General features: G+C 45.6%; 2 protein-coding genes across 4 annotated transcripts in view; both read left to right on the top strand.

Annotated features, from left to right (window-relative positions):
- The first annotated feature begins 1,313 nt into the window (after positions 1-1,313).
- Positions 1,314-20,639, top strand: part of DHRSX (dehydrogenase/reductase X-linked) — a 172,170-nt gene continuing 152,844 nt past the window's right edge. Inside the window, exons 1-2 of one of the 2 annotated variants that reach the window (XM_050904000.1) lie at positions 1,314-1,463; positions 2,122-2,180. In XM_050904000.1, the coding sequence (XP_050759957.1) occupies positions 1,357-1,463; positions 2,122-2,180 (166 nt within the window). In that variant the 5' untranslated portion in view covers positions 1,314-1,356. Of the gene's footprint in view, positions 1,469-2,121; positions 2,181-20,639 lie in introns of both variants that reach the window. The other variant, XM_050904007.1, reaches the window with a different exon arrangement.
- Positions 1,428-11,959, top strand: ZBED1 (zinc finger BED-type containing 1). Of its 2 annotated transcripts, none has more exons than XM_050903980.1 (2): positions 1,428-1,468; positions 8,925-11,959. In XM_050903980.1, exon 2 carries the CDS (start codon positions 8,976-8,978, stop codon positions 11,061-11,063), a length of 2,088 nt encoding a protein of 695 aa, XP_050759937.1. In that variant the 5' UTR covers positions 1,428-1,468; positions 8,925-8,975; the 3' UTR covers positions 11,064-11,959. The 2 variants fall into 2 exon arrangements, with proteins under 2 accessions (XP_050759937.1, XP_050759945.1); XM_050903988.1 differs by lacking the exon at positions 1,428-1,468 and adding an exon at positions 2,130-2,180.

Raw genomic sequence — 20,639 nt, 5'->3', positions numbered from 1 at the left:
TTGTCCCGAAGCAACTACACACTATACTTTTACTTTATGCATATTTCTGACAGAAGACAGAAAGTCAGTTCTGCTGAGCAATCTGATCTGACATTGAAAAAGTGTATTGTTAATTGTATTTCTTCTAGAAAGTATGGGATTTTTTTAAAAAGGGGAGGAGATTACATTTCAAATGCACTTCCAGAACTTTGTATGGCTCCCCATCATCCTCAAAGACAAAATGTTACCTAAAGATTTGAAACTGAATATATAGGTCAACGTCTCCTCTTGTGAAACGACTGTTCATATTTTTTGTTTTGTATCGATATTGAGGCTCTTTTGCATTTATGAAACACCGCCAGTTCTGTGAATGAAAACCACGATGTCAGGGCTAAGCGCTGTATTTCCTGTAGCCAAAACCAGCCATCTACCAGAAGAACTGGTAGGTAGGACGTGCTCTTCTGTCCCGAGTACTTGGCGTCTTAAAAATAAGGCTGAGGATTTAAAACTGGCAACACAAAACTCTCGAGAGAAACCATGTGATACACTAGGTATCACTGTAAAGAATCAGGCTGGTATAAAATTTTAGGCTCCTGATGTAGGAAGGCTTTGTATATAAAGCTGCATTTGGAGAAATCGGTATCTGCAACTGCCAGAGCCTCGACCACGAGAGGAGTAAGCTTGACGGATGCCTGAGGTGACAGGGGTCGCGCCCAGACCGAGCGATGCCCATGGGATTCAGCAGCAGCAGCAGCCCCCCATCTGCGCCAGAGAGGAGGGAAACCGTCAGACAACTCAGCGAGCGCTTTCAGCCACGGGATTCTGAGGGAGAGCCCTGTGCCTCATCCCCGCCTAGACGCTTCTGACCGCTCGCAGCCGTAACAGCCCTGGCAGCAAGAGTCACTGCACCCAAAACCCGGCAGCCTCACCGGGCGGCCTGTCACACCGCCTCCCCCTCCCGCCGCCGCCGCCTCTCGCTGCTGAGTCACGCCGCCGCGGAGCGCCGCGCCGCTCCCCTCGCCCCCCTCCCCAGCTCCCCGGGCGCCCCGGCGGCGGCCGAACCACCGCCCCGTCGCTGCCGGCGGCCGGTCCGCCCGCCGCCGCCCCTTCCCTCCCCGCGCCGGCCGCGGCGCGGCCCTTCCCCCGCCGCACATGCCCAGAAGGGCGGGAGCCGCGGCGCGCCCGGGCGCTGCTCTGACAGCGGCGGCGCTTTCCCTTCCGCTGGGTGGGCGCCGCGCCGCGCCGCGCCGCGCCCCCCCCGGCCCGGCCCGGCCCGGCCCGGCGGCGGAGAGCCACCGTGCCACGCACAGGCCGGCGGCTCGCCGAGCTCCCTCCCCGCCTCGCCCCGAGCCAGCCGCCGCGGGGCGGGAGGCGGCCATGTCGCTATTGTCTGCGCTGGTGCCCTTGCTCCGGGTGTACTGCATCGGCCTCTTCGTCATCCTGCACCAGCTGCGCCGCCGCCTCCGCCCGCGCTGCCCCCCGGCCCCAGGTGAGCACCGCAGCCGGCGCCGCGGGGCGGGGCGGGGCGGCTCCGGGCCGGGGGGCGGCAGCCCCCGCCGCAGAGAGGGGGAAAGTTTGCCGCGCCTCCCCCCGCCCACCCCGGGGAGGGCGGCAGCGCCGGTGCCCCGGGGAGCGCGGGGCCGAGACCTCGCGGCCCGGCCGGACGGCCCGGCCGGGGCAGGGCAGAACAGGACAGGACAGGACAGCCGCAACCTTGGCCGCAGCGGCGGGTCGCCCGGGCCGCGCCGCTTCCCCCGCAGCGGGGCAGGGGCTGAGGCACCGCGGCGGCCCGGGCCCGGGCGCCGCCGCTGCCGGGCTTCTCCCCCGCTCCCCTCCGCGGGCCGGGCCCCGCCGCGCCGCCTGAGGGCAGCGGCCCGGGGGGGGCTGCGGCTGGCGGGGCGCCCTCCCCGCCCCCGCCGCGCCGGGCCCCGCCCTCGCTGCCGCCGGCGGGCGGCGGGCCCCGGCCCCTACCGCCCCGTCCGGCCCCCGGGCCGCGGCCGCCCCGGACGCGGGGCGGGGCGGGGGGCCGGGCCCGGGACGGGCGCCTGGCTGCACGCCGGCCTGACTGCGGCCTCGGGAGGCGGCGTGGGGGCTCCGCGGGCCGGGGGTCCCCGCTTCTCCTCTTCCTCTTTTTGGCCTTCTGACGGTTTCGCCTCAGACCTCGGCTCAGAGCCGCGCGGGCGCAGCCTCCCTCAGCCCAGGTAGGTGCTTGGAAGGCGGGTAGCGGCCGGCAGCCTCCCCGCTGGCCCGGCCGCGGCGCCGGGCCCTCCTGCCGCCGCCTCCCGCCGTGCCCCCGCCCCGCCACCGGCCGCGCCGGCAGCTGCCTCCGCCCGCCGGGGCGGCTGGGACCGCCGGCCGTAGCCTCCCTGCCCCGGCCGCTCCGGGAGGGGAACGTGTCCGCGCTCTAAAAGCTTAATCTTTGATAGCGGCTGTCGCTCGCTGACAGCCTTTAAGCTGACAAGTGAGTGACGCTTGTAGTTTTCTCTGAGGGACTTCAGATTAGTCATTTGTTGGAGAAGTTACGTTTTTGCACTTTTCCAGTTTGGGTCAACAGCATCTTTAATACTGACTAGAGGAAACTTTGAGTTTGCCAGAAAACAGAGATCTGAATTTCCTCTTTCCTTTCATTACTCTTGGAAGACTTTAAAATGCTTCTGAGTTTATAAACAGTAAACTACGAGTCCGGATGGACGCGTAGGGTGTCATCAGAGCTGAGCGTACAACTGCATGCAAGTCAGTGCCTTTAGCTTTCTCTGCTTAGCAGCAAGTGAGCCTTTGTGGCTCTGTCAATAGTTTTAACGAGAGGAGCAGTTAAAAAAAAAAAAAGTATTGAGAAGGCATAGTGTTCCGGTAAGGAGATGAGGCAGTTGAGGAAATTGTTTTAGAGAATATCTGAAGCAGTGGGGAGGAGATGGGACAAGTACACCACACAGTAAGAGTGTATTTGTGCATTTCATCACACTTGGCTTCCTTGGTTAGTGTTTTGTCTACTTTTTATTCATTCCCGATACTTCTGCGATAGGCTGGGTTCTCCTTTCTCATTCTCAAAAGACAGAGAGAAAACCCCCAAACAAATGAGAGCGCTCTGGTGACAAAAAGGGCAGATGTGTGTACAGTTTGAAGTCATCTGAGCATTTTTCTAGCGTTAGTTTTTCTTGGCAGAGCAAAGCTGGGTATTGTGCCTAGGGTGTGTAACACTTTCCAAATCTTTTTTCGAACCAAAGAGAAACAGCATGACGAAAATGTGACCCGAGTGTTTTGTTGCAGTCTGTTCTTAGCTGCTATTAAAAAAAAAAAAAAAAAAAAAAAAAAAAGGTGTTGAATTTGGAAATGCCAGAGGAAGGCAATGAAGATCCAACCTGGGAAATGTCAGCTGCCTGAATAGGACCAGGGCAGATTTGACAGATGTGGAAAGTTTTCTTTCAGCCCTAACTCGGGATGGTTTCTTCCAAGGACAAGTAGTTTCCTCCTCAGATAGTTGTTTGTGCGCAGTTGCCTCTTGGCAGTTACCTGCTGCCTTACTTCGAGTCGCTGTGTCCAGCTGTTCCTTAAAAAAGTGAATCAGCTTGTCGACGGGAACTTTTTTACCCAGATAACCTCGTTTCCATAATAACTTCAAAATAGCGAATGCAGTGCAACAAAAAGCAAAAGTGTTGGTTAGAACATGCTTAATTAAAGCTTGGATCAGTAAACTACACTTGCTGTAAGAAAACGCCGAGTAACTTTTCCAGACAGTAATCTAGAAAGGTGCGTATGTTTAAAATTTTCTGTATCTTTTTGAGAGGGTGTCCGTAACTTGCACAAGTACAGGCGTTTTATTGTCAGGGTGCCTTCCTGGGGAGAGCTTGGAGGGGGGAAGCGAGGCTGGGAAGGACAGGGCAGGGCGGCAGAGTCAGCCATGCCTCCGATCCCGTCTCCTTCGCCCCAGTTCCCCCGTCCAAGTTCCCACTCTTCATGCAGCAGCAGTGCAGCTCTCACGTGGAAGGTTTAAAACAGAGGGATGCCCTGTGGCTTCTCCTTGAGCTCTGTGGGTGAGTGAAGGGATCTGGTGTCAGTGCAGCCCTTCTGCCTCTAAATTTTCCAAGAAAAGCTTGCTTTCTTGCACTTGCTGGGAAGAAGTGTTCAGGATTTCAATCCAAGTAAACCAAATTAGTTTCGTTTTTCTTTTCTTCACCCTGATTTAGTCAGAGTTGCATGGTCTTGGCTCATGTGCTTTTGCATGGCTTTTAAAAGCGACCATCTGTTCTGTCACATCCTACTGGGGTTCATCTAATTTTTTTAGGTGGGATTCAAGACAGTTTTTTGGGGAAAGAGGGCAGTTTGAGCTCTGAAATCTAGATTCAGTGCAAAAACTTGGTAATTGCTTTGAGTTGCAAACTGAAAAGAAGTAATATTCGCTATTGAAGTGACCCTCTCTCCCCCCCCCCCCCCCCCCCCCCCCCCCCCCCCCCCCCATACAGAGTAGGGAAATTGGTCTGAAATTCTGATCTTCACACTCAGGGAAGGGAAATACAGAGCTTGGAGGATAAACGGGGTGCAGTCAGTGATTGCTTTGCTAACTAAAATCAGTGTGCAGAAGTAAAGGGCAACTTATGTTTAATTTACGTTAAAACATTTTTACAAGCACTAAGTGCATAAATGGTATAACTGCCGATAGGTAGTGTAAACTGTGTTAGTGTTCAGTGGTCTAAACAATTAATATTTCATTAGAAATTACTGCTTGGATTTTTTTTTACAGTGCTTAATCTTAATTAATTGGGGTAAAAAAAAAAAAAGCCCTGTGTGACTAAAGACCTTGATATAAACAGCTTTTTAAAAACAAAAATCTAATCAGTGGATTGATAAAAGACAAACTACCATTAATTGTGACACCAGGATATTAACACTGGAAATGTAGTCACTGAAAGTCATCCTACTGATAACTAAAATGGTTCATATAATAATAATCTCTCTTGGTATTTTAAAAGCTTCTCAAGAAATTTGTTTGGCATCTTCCTCCTGCATTTTCTCTTCTACTGTACATGTTTCATTGAAATTTGGTAGAGGAAGACTAAATGCTGAACGTTTTGTAGTTCTGAAGTCTTTGTAGTTAAATTTGGTACCTGTGATGTGTAGAAAACTGGCTCTGAAGAAGGTGGTAATGTGTCTGAAGTTCAGAAGACCTTCAAGATGACTCCTGTTCTTAAAAGTGATTGAAATTTCATACGTCTTTTTAATTTGCCCCAATTTCTAGTTATTCAGTATCATCATTTGTACCGAGTTTCTTTACAATTAATCGTGAAATGTTAATTTGGGAACATGCACCTCTTAATTTTGATTCATGTATTGAGGGCTTTTACTTCATATGAGTAAAGCGTAATGATAGACCGAACGCTTCCTGCTCAAAGCTGTACGAGCTCTAGGTTGTAAAACGTCCAGAGGTGGGTAGAGAAGCGACCAGGTAGGAAGGATTGACGGCAGGCAAAAGTAAAGTTGCATCTAACAATCCCTTTCCCCAATGCATGAACCTGAGAGTTATTTAGGTAGTTTCAGAAGTGAGGAAACACTCGTTTTATGGTTGCCCCTGCGCTGAGTGAGGCACGGGTTGTGCGACAACGATACCTACCGTGTAATTGGAGAGGGTGCCATCGCTGTGTGTGCACAAGGGGGCAGAGCTAAGGTTGCAGGGTGGCTGCACACCCCGCGTTTCCTCACATCCCCATGCTTGGTTTCACAATCCGAGTGACCCTCGTATGGGTTTTGAACCTATTTTCTTTGTCACTGGGGAAACCAAGCCCTGCCTGGTGCAAGGGCAGCACTGCTGCCCTCCGCAACGGGCGTCATTGCTGGCATTTCAATATTTTGGCCCAAGCCCTGCCCTGGAGGGGGGAGTCATGGGTTTGTGTTAGGAGAGTGAGAGGGGTCTGAGAGGTGTGAGGAGGCAGCACAGCCTGTCCCAGGGAGAGCGGGGATGAGGTGCTAGGGCCAGGAAACCTGGGCCCTTCCTCCTCCTCCTCCTGTGGCAGCTGAGTCCGCTGCGAGGCCAGCAGAGGATCCTGTCTGCAGGCTCTTAAAAGCCTTGGCCCCAGTACTGGCTGGTGGTGTTGGCCAGCTGCGTGGAGGAGGGGAGGAAAACAGCAGCTTCTCCAAAGGTGCGCTCTGTTTCAATGTGGGTGGGAATTCAAGGGAGAAAGGAAGAGGCACGTTTGTAGCCTGAAGGCTTCTGTGTGCGGAAGGGTTTTCAGCAAACCAAAGTGGCACTAGTTTTTTATCATGGAAAGCTCGGCAAGCTAAAAGAGAGCATTTCCATCAGCTGCCCTTGTAACAAGCTGCAGCACTTCCCGAAGGCAATGAGGTGCTTCGTTCCCAATGTATTTCATTCTGCAAGGTGCTGGTGTCTTCAGTTCGGCTCAGAGTTGAAGCCACTCTATTTTTTGCCAAGCCTAGGCTATGAACACTGTTTCACTGAAAGAGGAAAAATTTACCTCTTCTTAGAGAAAAACGAGAGGTGTGGGTTTTGTTTTGGTTTTTTTTTCATAGTGCCAGTTATGCTGTATAACACTTGAGGAGAGGCAGGGATGATTAGCAGTTTATATTCGAGCTATTATGACATCTGAAGTGTGGTTTACAGCATTATAATAAAGGCTGTGTTACACTGGCATATCCTTAACTGTGGCAATGCTACTCTGTGCCACTATTGCCAAGTGCCAGATCCATCTCAAAAGGATGACAAAGCTGTAACATACATAAGAGTGAAGGGTGGGGTGAGTCTGTAACACTCCCTTGCTCTAAAATGACTTGTATTTTATCAGTCTGTGATGAACTTTTTATGATCCAAGGTGTGTCATACTAATTCTAAATATTAAAGATGCATCAACTGTTTTATTACAGTGCCTCCCTCCTTGCTTTCAGGAACTGCCACGTAACTGCAAAGGGAACTGTAAGATTTAATGAAGTACCAGGAGCCTCTATACTTCCTCGAGACACCATGTCATGGATTGAAATGGAGGGATCTAAAGCAATAATAATACATACTGATACGACCTATCTTGTCAATGCACAGTCTGATGCTATGGCAGGGTTACATCATTATACATTACACCACTTTGTCTTTCAAAATCATCAGTTTTTGTGGGATTGCATACCTTGATGCTGTTGACATGCACATCTTTGGAATTAGGCAGCATTACCATGTTGAATCAATAGTTTATCCTGGCAACTTAAAAGGCACTGGATGAATCACAGTAGAGGGCATGCTAGTAGTCAGAACATTGCCCCCCTCAGGGGAAAAAAAAGAAGGTCTACACCCAGAAGTAAATCTTCAGAACAAATCCAATAAAATGCTTGCCCTGCATCTCTCATTCTGCTTCTAAACCAACAGCTATGTTTAAATAAATACATTCGGTCTTGGTAAACCTGTCTTTGGTTTTTCATTCAAGACATTCAGAAAGTGCTGCAAAATACCAGCTACAGTTCAGAGAGAAAACGTCTTTTCTTGGGAATGTTCATCAACAGCAGAAAGCACACCAGCGAGGCTTGCACACATACATTTTTTGGGGGATATTACCTTGCAGCAGTATGAAAAAGTCAGATTGTTTCTTTCTCCCGCAACCAGCGAGTCTTACCACCTGGGGATTTCTGGGCTTGGGCACAGGTGCATCTCCTGACAAGTAGAGAAGGAGCAATGCCGTTGCTTTCAGGCTGGCTGCAGGGATGCTGCTGATGTTTCTCTCCTGCTCTCTTCCCCTGGATTTTTGTGGAGGAGGTTGCATCCATGTTTAACTGATGGCTTCCTTCTCCTTCCCGGTCCTGGCCAGGCCCCTGGCAAAGGGCTTGTTGCTGTCACGGTGGCTCGGCTGGTGGTGTGGAAGAAATGGGGAAGTGTCAGTGTGCAGTCACGCTGTGCTGTGGCTTGGCTTTTTGGTGTAGCGAAATCAGCTCCGGCGGGTGCCAGCTGCTGGCACTGTGCACAGAGATGCTGTAGACATCAAGTAGTACTTGCATGTGACTGCACAAGAAGCGTTTTCTTGTGCAGATACTGAGGTACAGATTGCCAAGTCTTGCCTTATCGCCACGTTCATCTCTAGCCACGCTCTCTAGAGTGTAACCCCCTCCTGAATTCTGTAGCCTTTTGAAGAAAATACAGCAAAATTATTTTCCAGCTGATGTGGATAATAACATTTATTAGTACTTCCCTGTCTGCTTTTCCTGTAATTATAACGCACTGTTATTCCAGGCACCACGATAGTGTAGTAGTAGTTCAGGAGCTGGCTTTGATTTCAGAAAGAGAAGGACAGGAAAGGCGTCAGACGCATATTGTTGATCTGCATGTAGGTTCAAACTCCTTTTTCTTTTATTTCAGTCAGAAAACATCTTTGCATTTCAGAGGAGCAGATTAATGCCATAATTTGCATCACAGATTTTTTTATTATGTTTTTTTTTTTCTAAAGCAAATGCTGGAAAGGTTAGATGGAGCTAACAAAACTGTCAAAATAAACAAACAATAAAACCTTTGCTCCTTCAGTGTCAGGTTTCAATTGAAATAAATGTTAACAGTGAAGTTCAGTAACTCTTAGACAAGAAGATGTTGGTCTAGCCCTAACTATAACTTAAGAAGCAGGAAAATGCTATAGCAGATGACCAGTCTGTGTGACAGTAATGTATCAGCTCTGTGGTGGTGGTTACGCTTTCTCTACCCAGAATTATGTAATTCCAGAAACGAGATTTACTCAGGTCTTCTAGCTCAGTTCCACAGCAGAATGTGATATATTAAAACCCGTTTTAATTTTTGACATTCCGACGGGCTTCTTGTAGGTCACACTTCCTGCAAATCTCATCTTTAAATTTGCAAATGTAATTAGTAAGGTAGGTTTCTTGATACGTTCGCAGAAATGCTGATTTCACATAGTTAAGTGTGGTCAAACTTGTGCTTTCTCATTGTATCTTTATCTTACTGCCTTTATCAGGTACTCATTAATGAGTGAAGGATCAAAAGGTGGGACGGTGGCCAAGAAGCAATGGAGAATAAAAGTTTAGAAGGTTCCCCATCAGACCTAAAGTTAGTGGCTCACCCGAGAGCAAAGAGTAAAGTGTGGAAGTACTTTGGGTTTGATACCAATGCAGAAGGATGCATATTACAGTGGAAGAAGATCTACTGCCGTATTTGCATGGCACAGATTGCCTATTCAGGAAACACGTCCAACCTTTCCTACCACCTTGAGAAAAATCACCCCGACGAATTCTGCGAATTTGTGAAAAGTAACACTGAGCAAATGAGGGAAGCCTTTGCCACCGCATTTTCAAAAATCAAGCCAGAGTCGTCGCAGCAAGTTGTTCAGGATAGCCTCATCATGAAGACCTACCAGAACTATGAAAACAAAAAGCATCAGGAACTGACATCTGCAGTCATCAGCTTAATTTGCGAGGGCATGTATCCGGCCTCTATTGTTGATGAACCCACCTTCAAGGCCCTCTTGAGAACAGCGGACCCCAGGTATGAACTTCCGAGCCGGAAGTACTTCTGTACAAAAGCTATTCCTGAAAAGTACAATGCCATTAGAGAAATTGTGCTGAAAGAGCTCACTGAGGTTCTGTGGTGTGGCATATCCACAGACATGTGGAGGAGCGAAAACCAGAACAGGTCGTACGTAACCGTCGCAGTTCACTTTCTCAGCAGCAGTCCTGCCAACTGCCTGGCTGTGAACTCGCGGTGTTTAAAAACGTTTGAAGTACCGGAGGATAATACTGCAGAGACTATTACGCGAGTGCTTTATGAAACGTTCATTGAGTGGGGGATCAATACAAAAGTCTTTGGTGCTACAACAGATTACAGTAAAGACATTGTGAAAGCTTGCTCTCTCCTAGATATTCCCGTACAGATGCCTTGTTTGGGGCACACTTTTAACGCAGGAATACAACAAGCTTTTCAGCTCCCCAAACTCTGTAGCCTTCTTGCCAGGTGCCGAAAACTGGTGGAGTATTTTCAGCAGTCTACGGTCGCGATGTACATGCTGAGCGAGAAGCAGAAGCAGCAGAATATTCTTCACTGCATGCTGGTAAGCGACCGTGTTTCCTGGTGGGGAAGCACGCTCGCTATGCTGCAGCGCCTCAAGGAGCAGCAGTTTGTCATTGCGGCTGTTCTCGTGGAGGACAGCAACAACCACCACCTCATGCTGGAAGCCAGTGAGTGGAATACAATCGAAGGGCTGGTGGAGCTGCTGCAGCCTTTCAAGCAGGTTGCGGAGATGATGTCTGCTTCAAAGTACCCGACGATAAGCATGGTGAAGCCACTTCTCCACATGCTTCTGAATACTACCCTGAACATCAAAGAGAACGATTTGAAAGAAATCAGCATGGCAAAGGAGGTGATTGCTAAAGAGTTGTCAACCACCTACCAGCACACACCTGAGATAGACATGTTTCTCAATGTTGCAACTTTCTTGGATCCCCGCTACAAAAAACTGCCTTTTCTTTCAGCCTTTGAGCGGCAGCAGGTTGAAAACAGAGTGGTGGAAGAAGCAAAAAGCCTGCTGGAGAAAGTAAAAGAAAATACCTTTAGGACTGAAGAGAAATTCTTCACCGTTTCAGAAGAGCCTCCTGTGAAAAAAATCATCATCTCCTCTACTCCTCCTCCTACCAGTGTCATCAACAACATGCTCGCAGAGATCTTTTGCCAGACGGGAGGCGTGGAAGACCAGGAGGAATGGCACGCTCAGATCGTTGAGGAGTTGAGCAACTTCAAGTCACAAAAGGTCCTCGGTTTGAACGAAGACCCGCTGAAGTGGTGGTCTGACAGACTAGCGCTGTTTCCAGTTTTACCAAAGGTTCTTCAAAAATACTGGTGTATTCTGGCCACAAGGGTCTTCCCTGAACGCCTTTTTGGTTCTTCTGCTAATGTTGTAAGTGCAAAGAGAAACCGGTTAGCCCCAGCTCATGTGGATGAGCAGATCTTTTTGTACGAAAACAGTCGGAATGGGTCCGAGGCAGAACCGGAGGATGAAGACGAAGGAGAGTGGGGTTTGGAACAGGAACAGATTTTTAATTTAAATGACTCGGTAAATGTAAACAACAATTTCTTTAATATCCGAGACAGTGGGTTTGTTTAACAGGGCTGCTGCGGTACATTTAATAACAAAGAAAAAAGGTATTTGTCTTAAGTTACCAAAAATACTTCTGTTTTATGCTATGAATGCTGTAAATATTCAACAGTTGTAACAAACTTGATTTAGCTTCCATTGTCTATGTTTTTCCCACTGTCTTAAAACATGAATGACTTGTGATTAAACAGCACTGAAATGAATGAGGAAATAAATTCTGCAAAGACCATGATTTCTGACTGTGGCCCAGATTTCAGAAAGCACTTACCCATGTGCTTCCTTTCCACTTGCTTCAGTGGGAGACAAACACATGCTTATGTGCTTTCTATCATAAAAATATTTTCCTGAATTAGGAACCTGAGCAAGGGAGTTTTTAAGGTTTATGCCTCCGTTTGTAAATCCTGTGTGACTCAGGATGTTAGCTTTAAAATTTGGGTTTTAAAACATTTTTAAAATCCATAAATCTGAGCAGTGAATATTTTTAGAGTATATCGATGCTATGGAATGAAAAAAGATCTTGAGCCTGATTTTCTTTTTCACTACCTCATGTCTTAGGCCTGGTCTATGCTAGAAAAGTTCAGCTGGTATAATTCTGTCAATTAGGGGACTGATGTATTATTATTTTAACTGATACTGTGCTGGCATAGGCTGTAGTGTGGATACATTTATACTGGGATAAGTTATTTTCCTTTCCAGTGCGGTGTAAATGGTATAAACACTTATAAACTGGTATTGCTGTGTCCACATTAGTCCGGTTTTACCATTTAACTGCAGCAGCTAAACGGTAAAACCTTTTTTTTTTGTGTGTGTGTGTCTAGGCAAGCCCTGATTGTAGTCTCTTGTGCTTTTACAAAGAGGTAACAAAGTGTGCGGGGTCGAGGCGGCGTTGCGTTACCTTCGCTTTGTGCCAGCGTTACGGCTGATGCCATGCAGTGCAAAGCAGGCAAGGCATCAAGCCTGTCGGCGGCGGAGGGAGGGAGGGAAGGAAGGAGAGGGCGGGGAGACGTGTACGGGCCGTGGGTCTAACAGTCTGTCTGTGTTATAAAATCCTTAACCTTTTAATTTAAATGGGGACTTTGCCCAGGGTAGCTAGAAAATTTTGTTGGCAAGAAAAGCAAAATAAAAAGCTTTAATATTATGTAAATATATTTAAAAGAAGGGGACCCCTCCATTTTCCTACATGCATTTAGTGAGTCTTTAAGATTGTTTCTTATTATGTTAGCACTTAAAAACTCTTTTTTTTTCTCCTGTCTCTTTTTGATTCAGTTTGTAGAGTGGACTTTAGTCCCATCCAGTCTAATGTTTGAGTACTGTTTCCAGTTAGTTGTTGTGTATTCCAATTGCTCCCTTTGTTTCTCTATGCCTAAGTGTTTTAAGCCCTTTTGAGAACTTGGCAAACAAGAAAAAAGAAAGAAAACCAACCCCAAACCCCTCATCTCTTATGAAATACTGCAGGTCATAAACAAGATCAGAGTTCACGCTTGGCACAGAGTGAGATGGCAGCCAGCATTTTTCCCTGAGGTGCAGAGGAGGACTCTTGGCATTGTCCGGTTGCAGTCAAGGTTTGCTTGGGGTTTTATTTTTGTTACTGGTGTCTTGCCCCCCACCTTGGCTTTCATCTGTGACTATGTTGAGCACAATCTTTCTGGAGAGAGGTCTGTTGAAGACTGTCTGTTACTGTTCTGGAGGAAGAAAGTTGGGTTTTTTCATCACAGTGGTATCCATGGATGTTTGATTGTAGAAGGGGCCTGGCCAGGAGGAACATACAAAAATGAGAATTGTGATGGAATTGAATCTATTGCCAAACTGATTGTTTATGTTTTGGTTTAATAGTTTTTGGAAGTTTGAGGCCTCTGTTCTTCGTAGGTGGCGGGAAGGGGCGAGTGGGTGGGGAGGAAGGACAGAGGTTAGAGTAAAGGAGCAGTGAAGTAAATAGGAGTGAACTACCTGGCACATTTAAGCCCGGGAAAAAGATATTTAACGGGTGGTGCAGCCTGTGTTTAGCTGTCAGTAGGCCTGGGTTTTCACTCTCCAGCCCCCTGAAAATTAATTTGTACAAATTTGTACAAAGTACACGCACAGTGCATCCTGTTGAATGTTGCTGCTCTCCATGTCCACTGAAGAGGTGTAAGTAATTGCCCAAGGTGCAAAACACAGGCTTGGCCTAAACTCCCGCAGGTATGTAGGCTGTCTGTGAGGGAAGCAAAATCCAATTATGGAAGGGAGCGAGATACAGCAGGTCCCTTTTTGGTGTTACCAGAGCTCCTGTGACACCCCTGCAGTCTGCCAGGAAGACCTCTTGGTTTTTACGTCCATTGAGTACCAGCTGGTGTCGGTTGCGTCTGCTTGCACCACCTCCACCTGCTACCACCACCGCTAGCCCTCGAGGAGCTGCGCAAATGCTAGTGCGAGGCGTGTGGATCCTCTCTTACAGGAGCATAATTCAAAGCCGTGCCCTCGCAAGCGAGGCAGAGCCCAGAGCACCGCTCCCCCGGTCCGCATTCAGCCTACCCCTCTTGGCAGCATCCATCTCCTGTTTCCGTCTTCATCCTTCTAGGGCTAAACATACGCAGTGATGCTTACAAGCAGTTTTACTGAGATCGGTGCAATGCACTACTCTCTTCCTTCTAGCTTTTTTTTATTTTTTGGTATCCAAAATAAAACTGTAGTCGGTTCAATTGATGTGTCTCAGCATTCTTTTAAAAAAAGGAGAAGAAAAAGAAAAAAAAAAAGAACAAAGCCATTGTTAGTCCTACCCATTGTCTGTGAGATTTTTATTTAATGTTCTAAGCCTGGAGTATTGTTAAATAAACCAGAAAAATAAGTTAGTTACTAGATTATTTGTCTGATGTGTGTTCATATCTGCAGCACTTTACGACTTTGAACTCTTCCGCAACAAGGGGAGGTTGTATGCTAAGGTTTTGAAGCTATGCATTTATTTTCCTTTTGATCCTGTAAGTTATTTAAAAAAAAAAATGCTGTACAAATCTTTTGGATTAAAAAAAAAAATGAAGATGAAAAATGTCAGAAGTTTAGATGGTTTCTCTTGCTTAAATATGTGTGGTGTTTTTCATTTAACAACATAATTTTCTGTTGTTTAGTTGGGTGGAGAACCAAAGTTGCAGAGCTGTTTTAAATATTGCTACAACGTGAGTTAAACCCTGGTGTTATTGCCAAGGGTGAGCCCAGAACACATTTCCAAATTACGCTATTGAGTCAGATTTATGTTTGTGTTTCTTGACAGCTAATTTGAATCCACAGCCTAATGTTTCCTTTTCTCTTCAGTACAGCTGAGACATCTTTTTGGAGGGGCAATAGAGGAACTTCAGCTTTTGAGTGCTTTCATGCTGGAAAAGTGAATTTTTAAACAGGCTCTCAAAGTACGCGCTTTATGTCAAAAGAAGAAGAATTGTGTTTTGCCACCAGCTAAGTATTTCCAATTCAGTATTAAAATTCAGTGGGCCAGGCAAGGTTTCTTAGGGTTAACAACGTAACTAAAGGGAGCTTTGTGTGACTGACCAACCTTTGCACGCATTTCGCCCCTCTCTGCCATCAGGGATTACTGTGAAGACAAAAGGAAAACCCCAAACCCAACTGAGGTTGAAGAGGTGAATTTTTGCAGCAAACGATGTCTGAGATGCCTCGGTTTAAATGAAGGGAATAAAGTTCTGGATTATTTGTGGAAAGGGCGTATTATTTTAAGTTTCTATCGCAGCAGTATATTAGGTTAATTTGGAGGGTTTTCTTTAATTAATGTCATGGTGGTCCACTTAGCTTTACAGGAGCATTTGTATGCCGGCAGGAATATTAAAAGCGGAGAAACACTAGTTGGTTATTTGTAATATTTTATAGGACTTATGAAAACTTAGAAGTGACATGTAGTTCATGATTTTGTCCTTCTCGTGTGATAGCTTAAAAAGAAGGGGCTGCCTGAAGATGTCATTTCTGAAGGAGGGGAAGTGTACAGATGTGAACACAGAAGTAGTGTATTTTACATATTCCATGACAACTGGGTAAAGGAAACTTTATGCTGTAAAAATTGCATTTTAGTCTCTGCCCACCATACTCCTTTCGGTGGTCTCCATTTCTGAGTGTCGTCGTTGGAGGATGATGTATTTCTGAAGGTCTGGTGATCCTGGTTCTGGTGGTGCAGTGCTATCTAGTCTAGGCTGTCTTTTTGCATATGCTAAGAAGACTCTTGCTTTGGCTCCTGGTCTGTTATGTTTTGTGGCTTTTTTTTTTGTTTCTTTTTTTTTTCCCCCAGGCCAAGACTGTATGGTCTGTCTTGCCATATCTCCTTCAAATTACTAGTCTTCTGCTAAATTCAAGATGTGTTTTATTTTTAGGGGATGTAGGGAAATTACAGAAATCGGTTTTGCTTTTTTAATAACATTATTTGGTGCTGTAGAGGGAACTTAAAGATATGGTGTAATTTTAAGTCTGCCTTAAAACCACATCAGTAGAGCATGTCTAATGACTTGATATTATTTAAACTGGAATTTCAGAACATCCCTACAGTTGCTGTATAATGCTGTCATTTTTACATACAAAAGCATTTCCTTTAGGTTGAACAATAAAAATAAATTAAATAGATTTTTACTGCTTCTACAGTCATTTTCAGTGCCCCTGCAGTTGGGTTAAAATGCCACAAGGGAATTGAGTTTACTATAAAAAAACCCCAAAACACTGTCTTTCAGCTTACCTCGTGTTTTAAAGTTTTCTAGTGATAAAATTTGATTTATATCTTTTTAAAAATGTTTCTGCTGTTGCAGAAACTGTTTTCAAATCAGAGTCCCTCAGACTCTGAAATGTTAATATTATGATTTTTGAGCGTTTACATTGACATTTCTGCACAGGATGGTATTGATTTCCCTTGCTGCCAGAAGAAAAGGTTAGTGTTCACAAAAGTGATGCTGCCATCTGCAATGCTTTGAAGTGGTGATCAGATGTCTCTTTTTTCAGAGATGTTGAAAAGACTATTACCTGCTGCACACGTGTGCTGGTTTCCATGCATTACAATTAGTACTTATTTCCAGTGACTTGAATTTGCAAAATCCTACTCCTCTGTCCTGTCTCCTCTCCCTGCCCCTGCCTGGGCAGAGCACCGAGTGGGAGCAGCAGGGAGGAGAAGCCCTGCTCCCTGGCGTGTTTTTCTTCTCTTACAGAGAGACTGTTCTTTGAGAGCAGGTAAACTCAGTTTAAAATGAGTTTAAACTAGGTCCTTATTCCAGTCCACTGTGCCATACAGCGCCTGTGCCATGCTGCAAAAAGGTAGAGACAGCAATTCCTCCCCCCAGAGCGATGCGCACTTGAACACATTGCTCAGTTGGACAAAAATTGCCTACGTAAGGGGGAAGATGCTGGGGAACTGAGCTCAACACAGCTAGGAAAATATGCTCGGAGTCAAAGGCATATAAGCAATAGTAGTCCTTACTGCATGTCGGGGTAGAAACAGGATCTGTGCTGCTCTGGCTGTTTGCTTTTTTAAGGTAAATATCTTAACGTGATACTAGTTTGTGCTCTAGGCTGAAGCTGTGCCTGGGAAATTTTGTGATTATTCAAATAGTTATGTGTTTAATGCTGACATAGAAAAGAATGTTCTGTGGCATTCAAATAAAGATTTTATGTAAAGGGTAAAGCTACAGTTCCTATTTGATAGATATTTTTGGGATAACATTTACAGTGGTTTTACTGGTATAAATACCATGGCCAGAGGTACACGCACATTCAGTTGTCAGAAGTGGTAGGGTAGTCCTGGTTTTAAGTATGGCAGAGACAGGAGGGGATACTTACTATGAAATAAATTAAGTAAGAAATGTTGTGTTTATTTTAATGCTCTTAGGTAGAAGACTAATTAAAATGCATCCATAAATGTTTGTGATAGTATAATTATCTAGATATATCTGTAGAAAATTAATCCCTTTGGTTTACTTAGTACACTGAAAGTATGACTATTTATCTGTAGCCGCATATGCATGATGTCATGTTCAACAGTGATTCCCCAAACAGTGCAGAATAAGGTTATTTTTAAAAAGGCAATTTCTTTGGTTACATACGGTTTTCTGAGCATGTCATTGTCCCCAAATACTTGCAGTCAGAAATAAGAAATTCATCTTTCATTTCTCCGATGGATGCTGCTTTGCTTTTAAATTTGAGGCATTTTGTGTCTCTGTGTATCACACTGTCTTTATAGACACCACGGTTGAAAGGGTTTCGTTCTCCCCCTTTTATTTTTATGGGCTTTTTTTCTCATGAGTCATCAGTGAGGTTTACAGTGATAGGAATTCAGAGTCATAACAAGGAGGATGTCAAGTCAGCATCAGGAAGGCTCATGCCAGAAACATCCCATCCCGTGTCATGAATGCTGTGCTCCAAGGGAAACCTGCATCATCTCAAACGTGGTTTTCTGATGTGTGTGTATGTGTGAGAAAAATAAAGTGCTTTTGCAAACAATGAACAGTTCTGTTTTATGGCTGGTAGTCCAGTTTGCTGTGAGTTTGTGCTGTGGGATGCACTCAGTGGTTTAGCACCAAATTTAAGTTTCTTGAGCACACAGCAGAACTTACATGAACAGAAGGAATTTAATAATGATCAAATCTGCAAAACTCAATTCCTTCATTGATGAGGACAAATAGGAAGGGGGTCCATCTAGGAAAAATACTGAAATTGTAACAGGAGTCTGCAATTCCTGTCTGAAATCCTGACAGCATTTAAAAATACTAAATGACTAACCTTCCCGTAATCTGACATTTCAGAACTGTGTAAAACAAGTGTTCTACACACTGCTTGGTGTTTCCATGCTGCCAGCGGTAAGCTCTGTTAGCTTCAAAACCCTGCGCTCCCAAATGGCCAGGGAGGAGTTTTCAGTAATAAGATAGCGGAGAAGAAGGGAAGAACAAGCTCTTATTGTAACCTGTCCTCTGGCATGTGGGAGCCTGGGCTGAAATGGCTGTTTCTGAATGATATTTTGACACAGCCTCTCTGATCTACCACAGATACACATTCACATGCAATCCAAGAACTTGCCAGTGATCATAAATCTGGCAAGTCCCAAGGGAGCGAGTGCTGTGGTGAGAAAGAGCCAGTCTTGTGGATGAGTGGAGTCTTGTGTGTGTGCTATGTATCTCTTCTTGTCCCTAATTTTAAGCCCTGTTTTATTTCCTATGCAGGTAGTATGTACGTTAGTGCTGGTCTTTGCTGTGTTATTTGCTGTGCGGCTCTTATATTCAAAGTGTACAAATAGGAGAATGTTACCTGCGTGCTTTCAAGACGTGAAAGTAGGCAGAAGTTCACCTGGGCCGTATGTGGTTTGCTGACTGGTTTGCATGAGCAGTAGGTTGAGGATGATACTTGGTTTACCCCATAGTGTTGCAAATGCCAGACTGGCATTGCTGCTAGGATATTTCTGCACGCCTGGTCAGAGAAATGGGGTGAGAAAAGAGCAACCTTGTGCATGTTGTATCTGAAGGTATGATGCAATCCCCAGGTGAACTTAAAGCGCTCACATGAACTAGTTCTTTTGTAGTCTTGCAAACAGACTAACCACCTTGTTCATGCCCTGCCCACTCCACCCCACCTCCCCTTCATTACTTCGGCTGATGTTCACAAAGATTTCACAGTTCTTTTTGGAGAGATAAATTCACAGATAATATAAGAAACTATTTGTCAGTTGTTAAGAGCATTGCATATGCTTTTTGTGCCTGTTTTGGCAACGCATATTAGAGCTGATGGAAGATAAAATTCTTTTCTTGCCCAGAGACGGGATCCACGCACGTCTGAAGTAGGATGTTGTACGCAGAGACTGGTAAACCCTTCCTGCAGTGAGAGGTTCAGCTCAGTCTGCAACGCTGGTGTGTTGGCTGCGCTTCTGCCCTTTCTCTAGGCTGTTTAGGAAAGTTGCTGTGCTCTGCAGAGGGAAAACAGATTCCTCTGGAGTGTTTTCCCTGTGTTTTTGTGTTGCTGGGGCTGCTTTCTGGTCTGCATGTGCTTGAAGGAAGGGGATGGGCCAGGGCTTTTCCCCTCATCCTGCTCCTTCCCTGGGCTGGTTGACCACCCTGAGAAGAGGATTGTGCAGAAGGTAACACTGCTGGGTGATAAGTTTGCAAACACCAAGACTACAGTGTGATTCATTCATTTTATATTTCTTTTTAGGCTAAGATTAAAATGATACAAAATGTGGCCTAAAAAGGAGCCTTCAGACCCTCTGCACTAACTCCTTCAGTTAGGTGTCCAAATCTAGATTTAGGGATTTAATCTCTGAAAGTGATCCATTTTTGTATGCTCTGCCTTCAGAACCACTAGAAATGCTGGCATCACAAGTGTGTCTCTTTAAATATCTTTTAAATAATGCTATTTTGAGGTGGGCTGTGTATGCAATGCTTTTTTAAATACAAAACACAAGTTTTCATTTTCCCTGTATCCATTCTGTCTTCCGCTGAGCTCCAAAGGTTAGTATCTGTAGGATCATTCTGTCTAAAGTGAGCTATTCAAACACTTTAGGTCCCAAATGTAGGTGGGCTTCAGAAGTAAGAAGTGTTTTCCCTCACAACTCATAAGCTGGAAGTCTTCATTATTCTGTTGTTGAGGGAGGCAATTGCAACTGTGTTTTACCAAAATATGGCAGAACATGAAATGTAAATAATTACATTTTTCTGCGTAAAATTCTGAGAGTAAAAGGCTTAAGTGTAAGCACCCCATTTTCTGCCCTGTGACCTGCATGGTAGCAATATGGAACTGGACCCATGGTATTTCAGTGAGTGTACAAGCGAAAGAACAACCTGCTTTTATTTAGTCTTTATTCTGCTTGCAAGGATGTTTCAGTTTAGGTTACTTAGTCTTAACTACTGTTAAAATCAACAGTTTCAGCAGATGTGAATGAGCATTTCTGTTGCTTGGTCCTTCCTTTATAAACAGGAACTTTTGCTCCTTGTTAATGTAAAACAAAGGAAAGAAGGCAAATGGGGGTCCAGTACTATAGGTGGAAGGTTGGGTGTTTGCTTCGTGCTCATGCAGCTGAAGCACTGATGGATTTCAGAGCTGGGCGATGAATTGTGTTTGTGCTAGCAGGGCATTTGGGTCTAAAGATGGGCAGATGGTATCTTGCAAAGGGTATGTGGCCTTTGCTTTCAGGTCAGCACTATGCCAATAAATGTGATACTTCACCCCAAGCATTACCTGGTTGGGAACTTCTACAGTCACTCAGTGTCTGCTTTTTTTGGGCTGTTTGGAGTAGGATTTGCTCGTTTAGGTGATAGAGCAAACTCTGTTAGCATTAGAGATGCTGCAGCTCAAGAAAATGAGCTATAAAATGTAATTGTTCCTCTACATCATAAAAAGAGTTGTTTAACCAAATTCCACTCAGTCACGCTTCAGTTGAAGGCACTGGAGGTTATAGAAATGCAGCTGAGGAACGTAGAGCTTTACTGCCGGGGCAGTTGGGTGGATGGAGGTCTTTAGTCACGCAGGACCTCCTGCGGACTCCACCATGAAGCTGCCTGCGTGGGACAAGTTGCACAACCAGAAATCTTATTTGGCTTAGATGTGAGAGCTGAAGCAGCCTCGTAAAGTTTTGCAAGGCCGGAAGGC

Source organism: Gymnogyps californianus, chromosome 1, assembly GCF_018139145.2.
Source record: "Gymnogyps californianus isolate 813 chromosome 1, ASM1813914v2, whole genome shotgun sequence".
Classification (NCBI taxonomy): Eukaryota; Metazoa; Chordata; class Aves; order Accipitriformes; family Cathartidae; genus Gymnogyps; species Gymnogyps californianus.
This window is presented reverse-complemented; position numbering and strand designations above follow the sequence as displayed.

Coding starts and splice junctions, on each gene's coding strand:
- ZBED1 (XM_050903980.1), top strand. CDS start 8,976: ATGGAGAATAAAAGTTTAGAAGGTTCCCCATCAGACCTAAAGTTAGTG.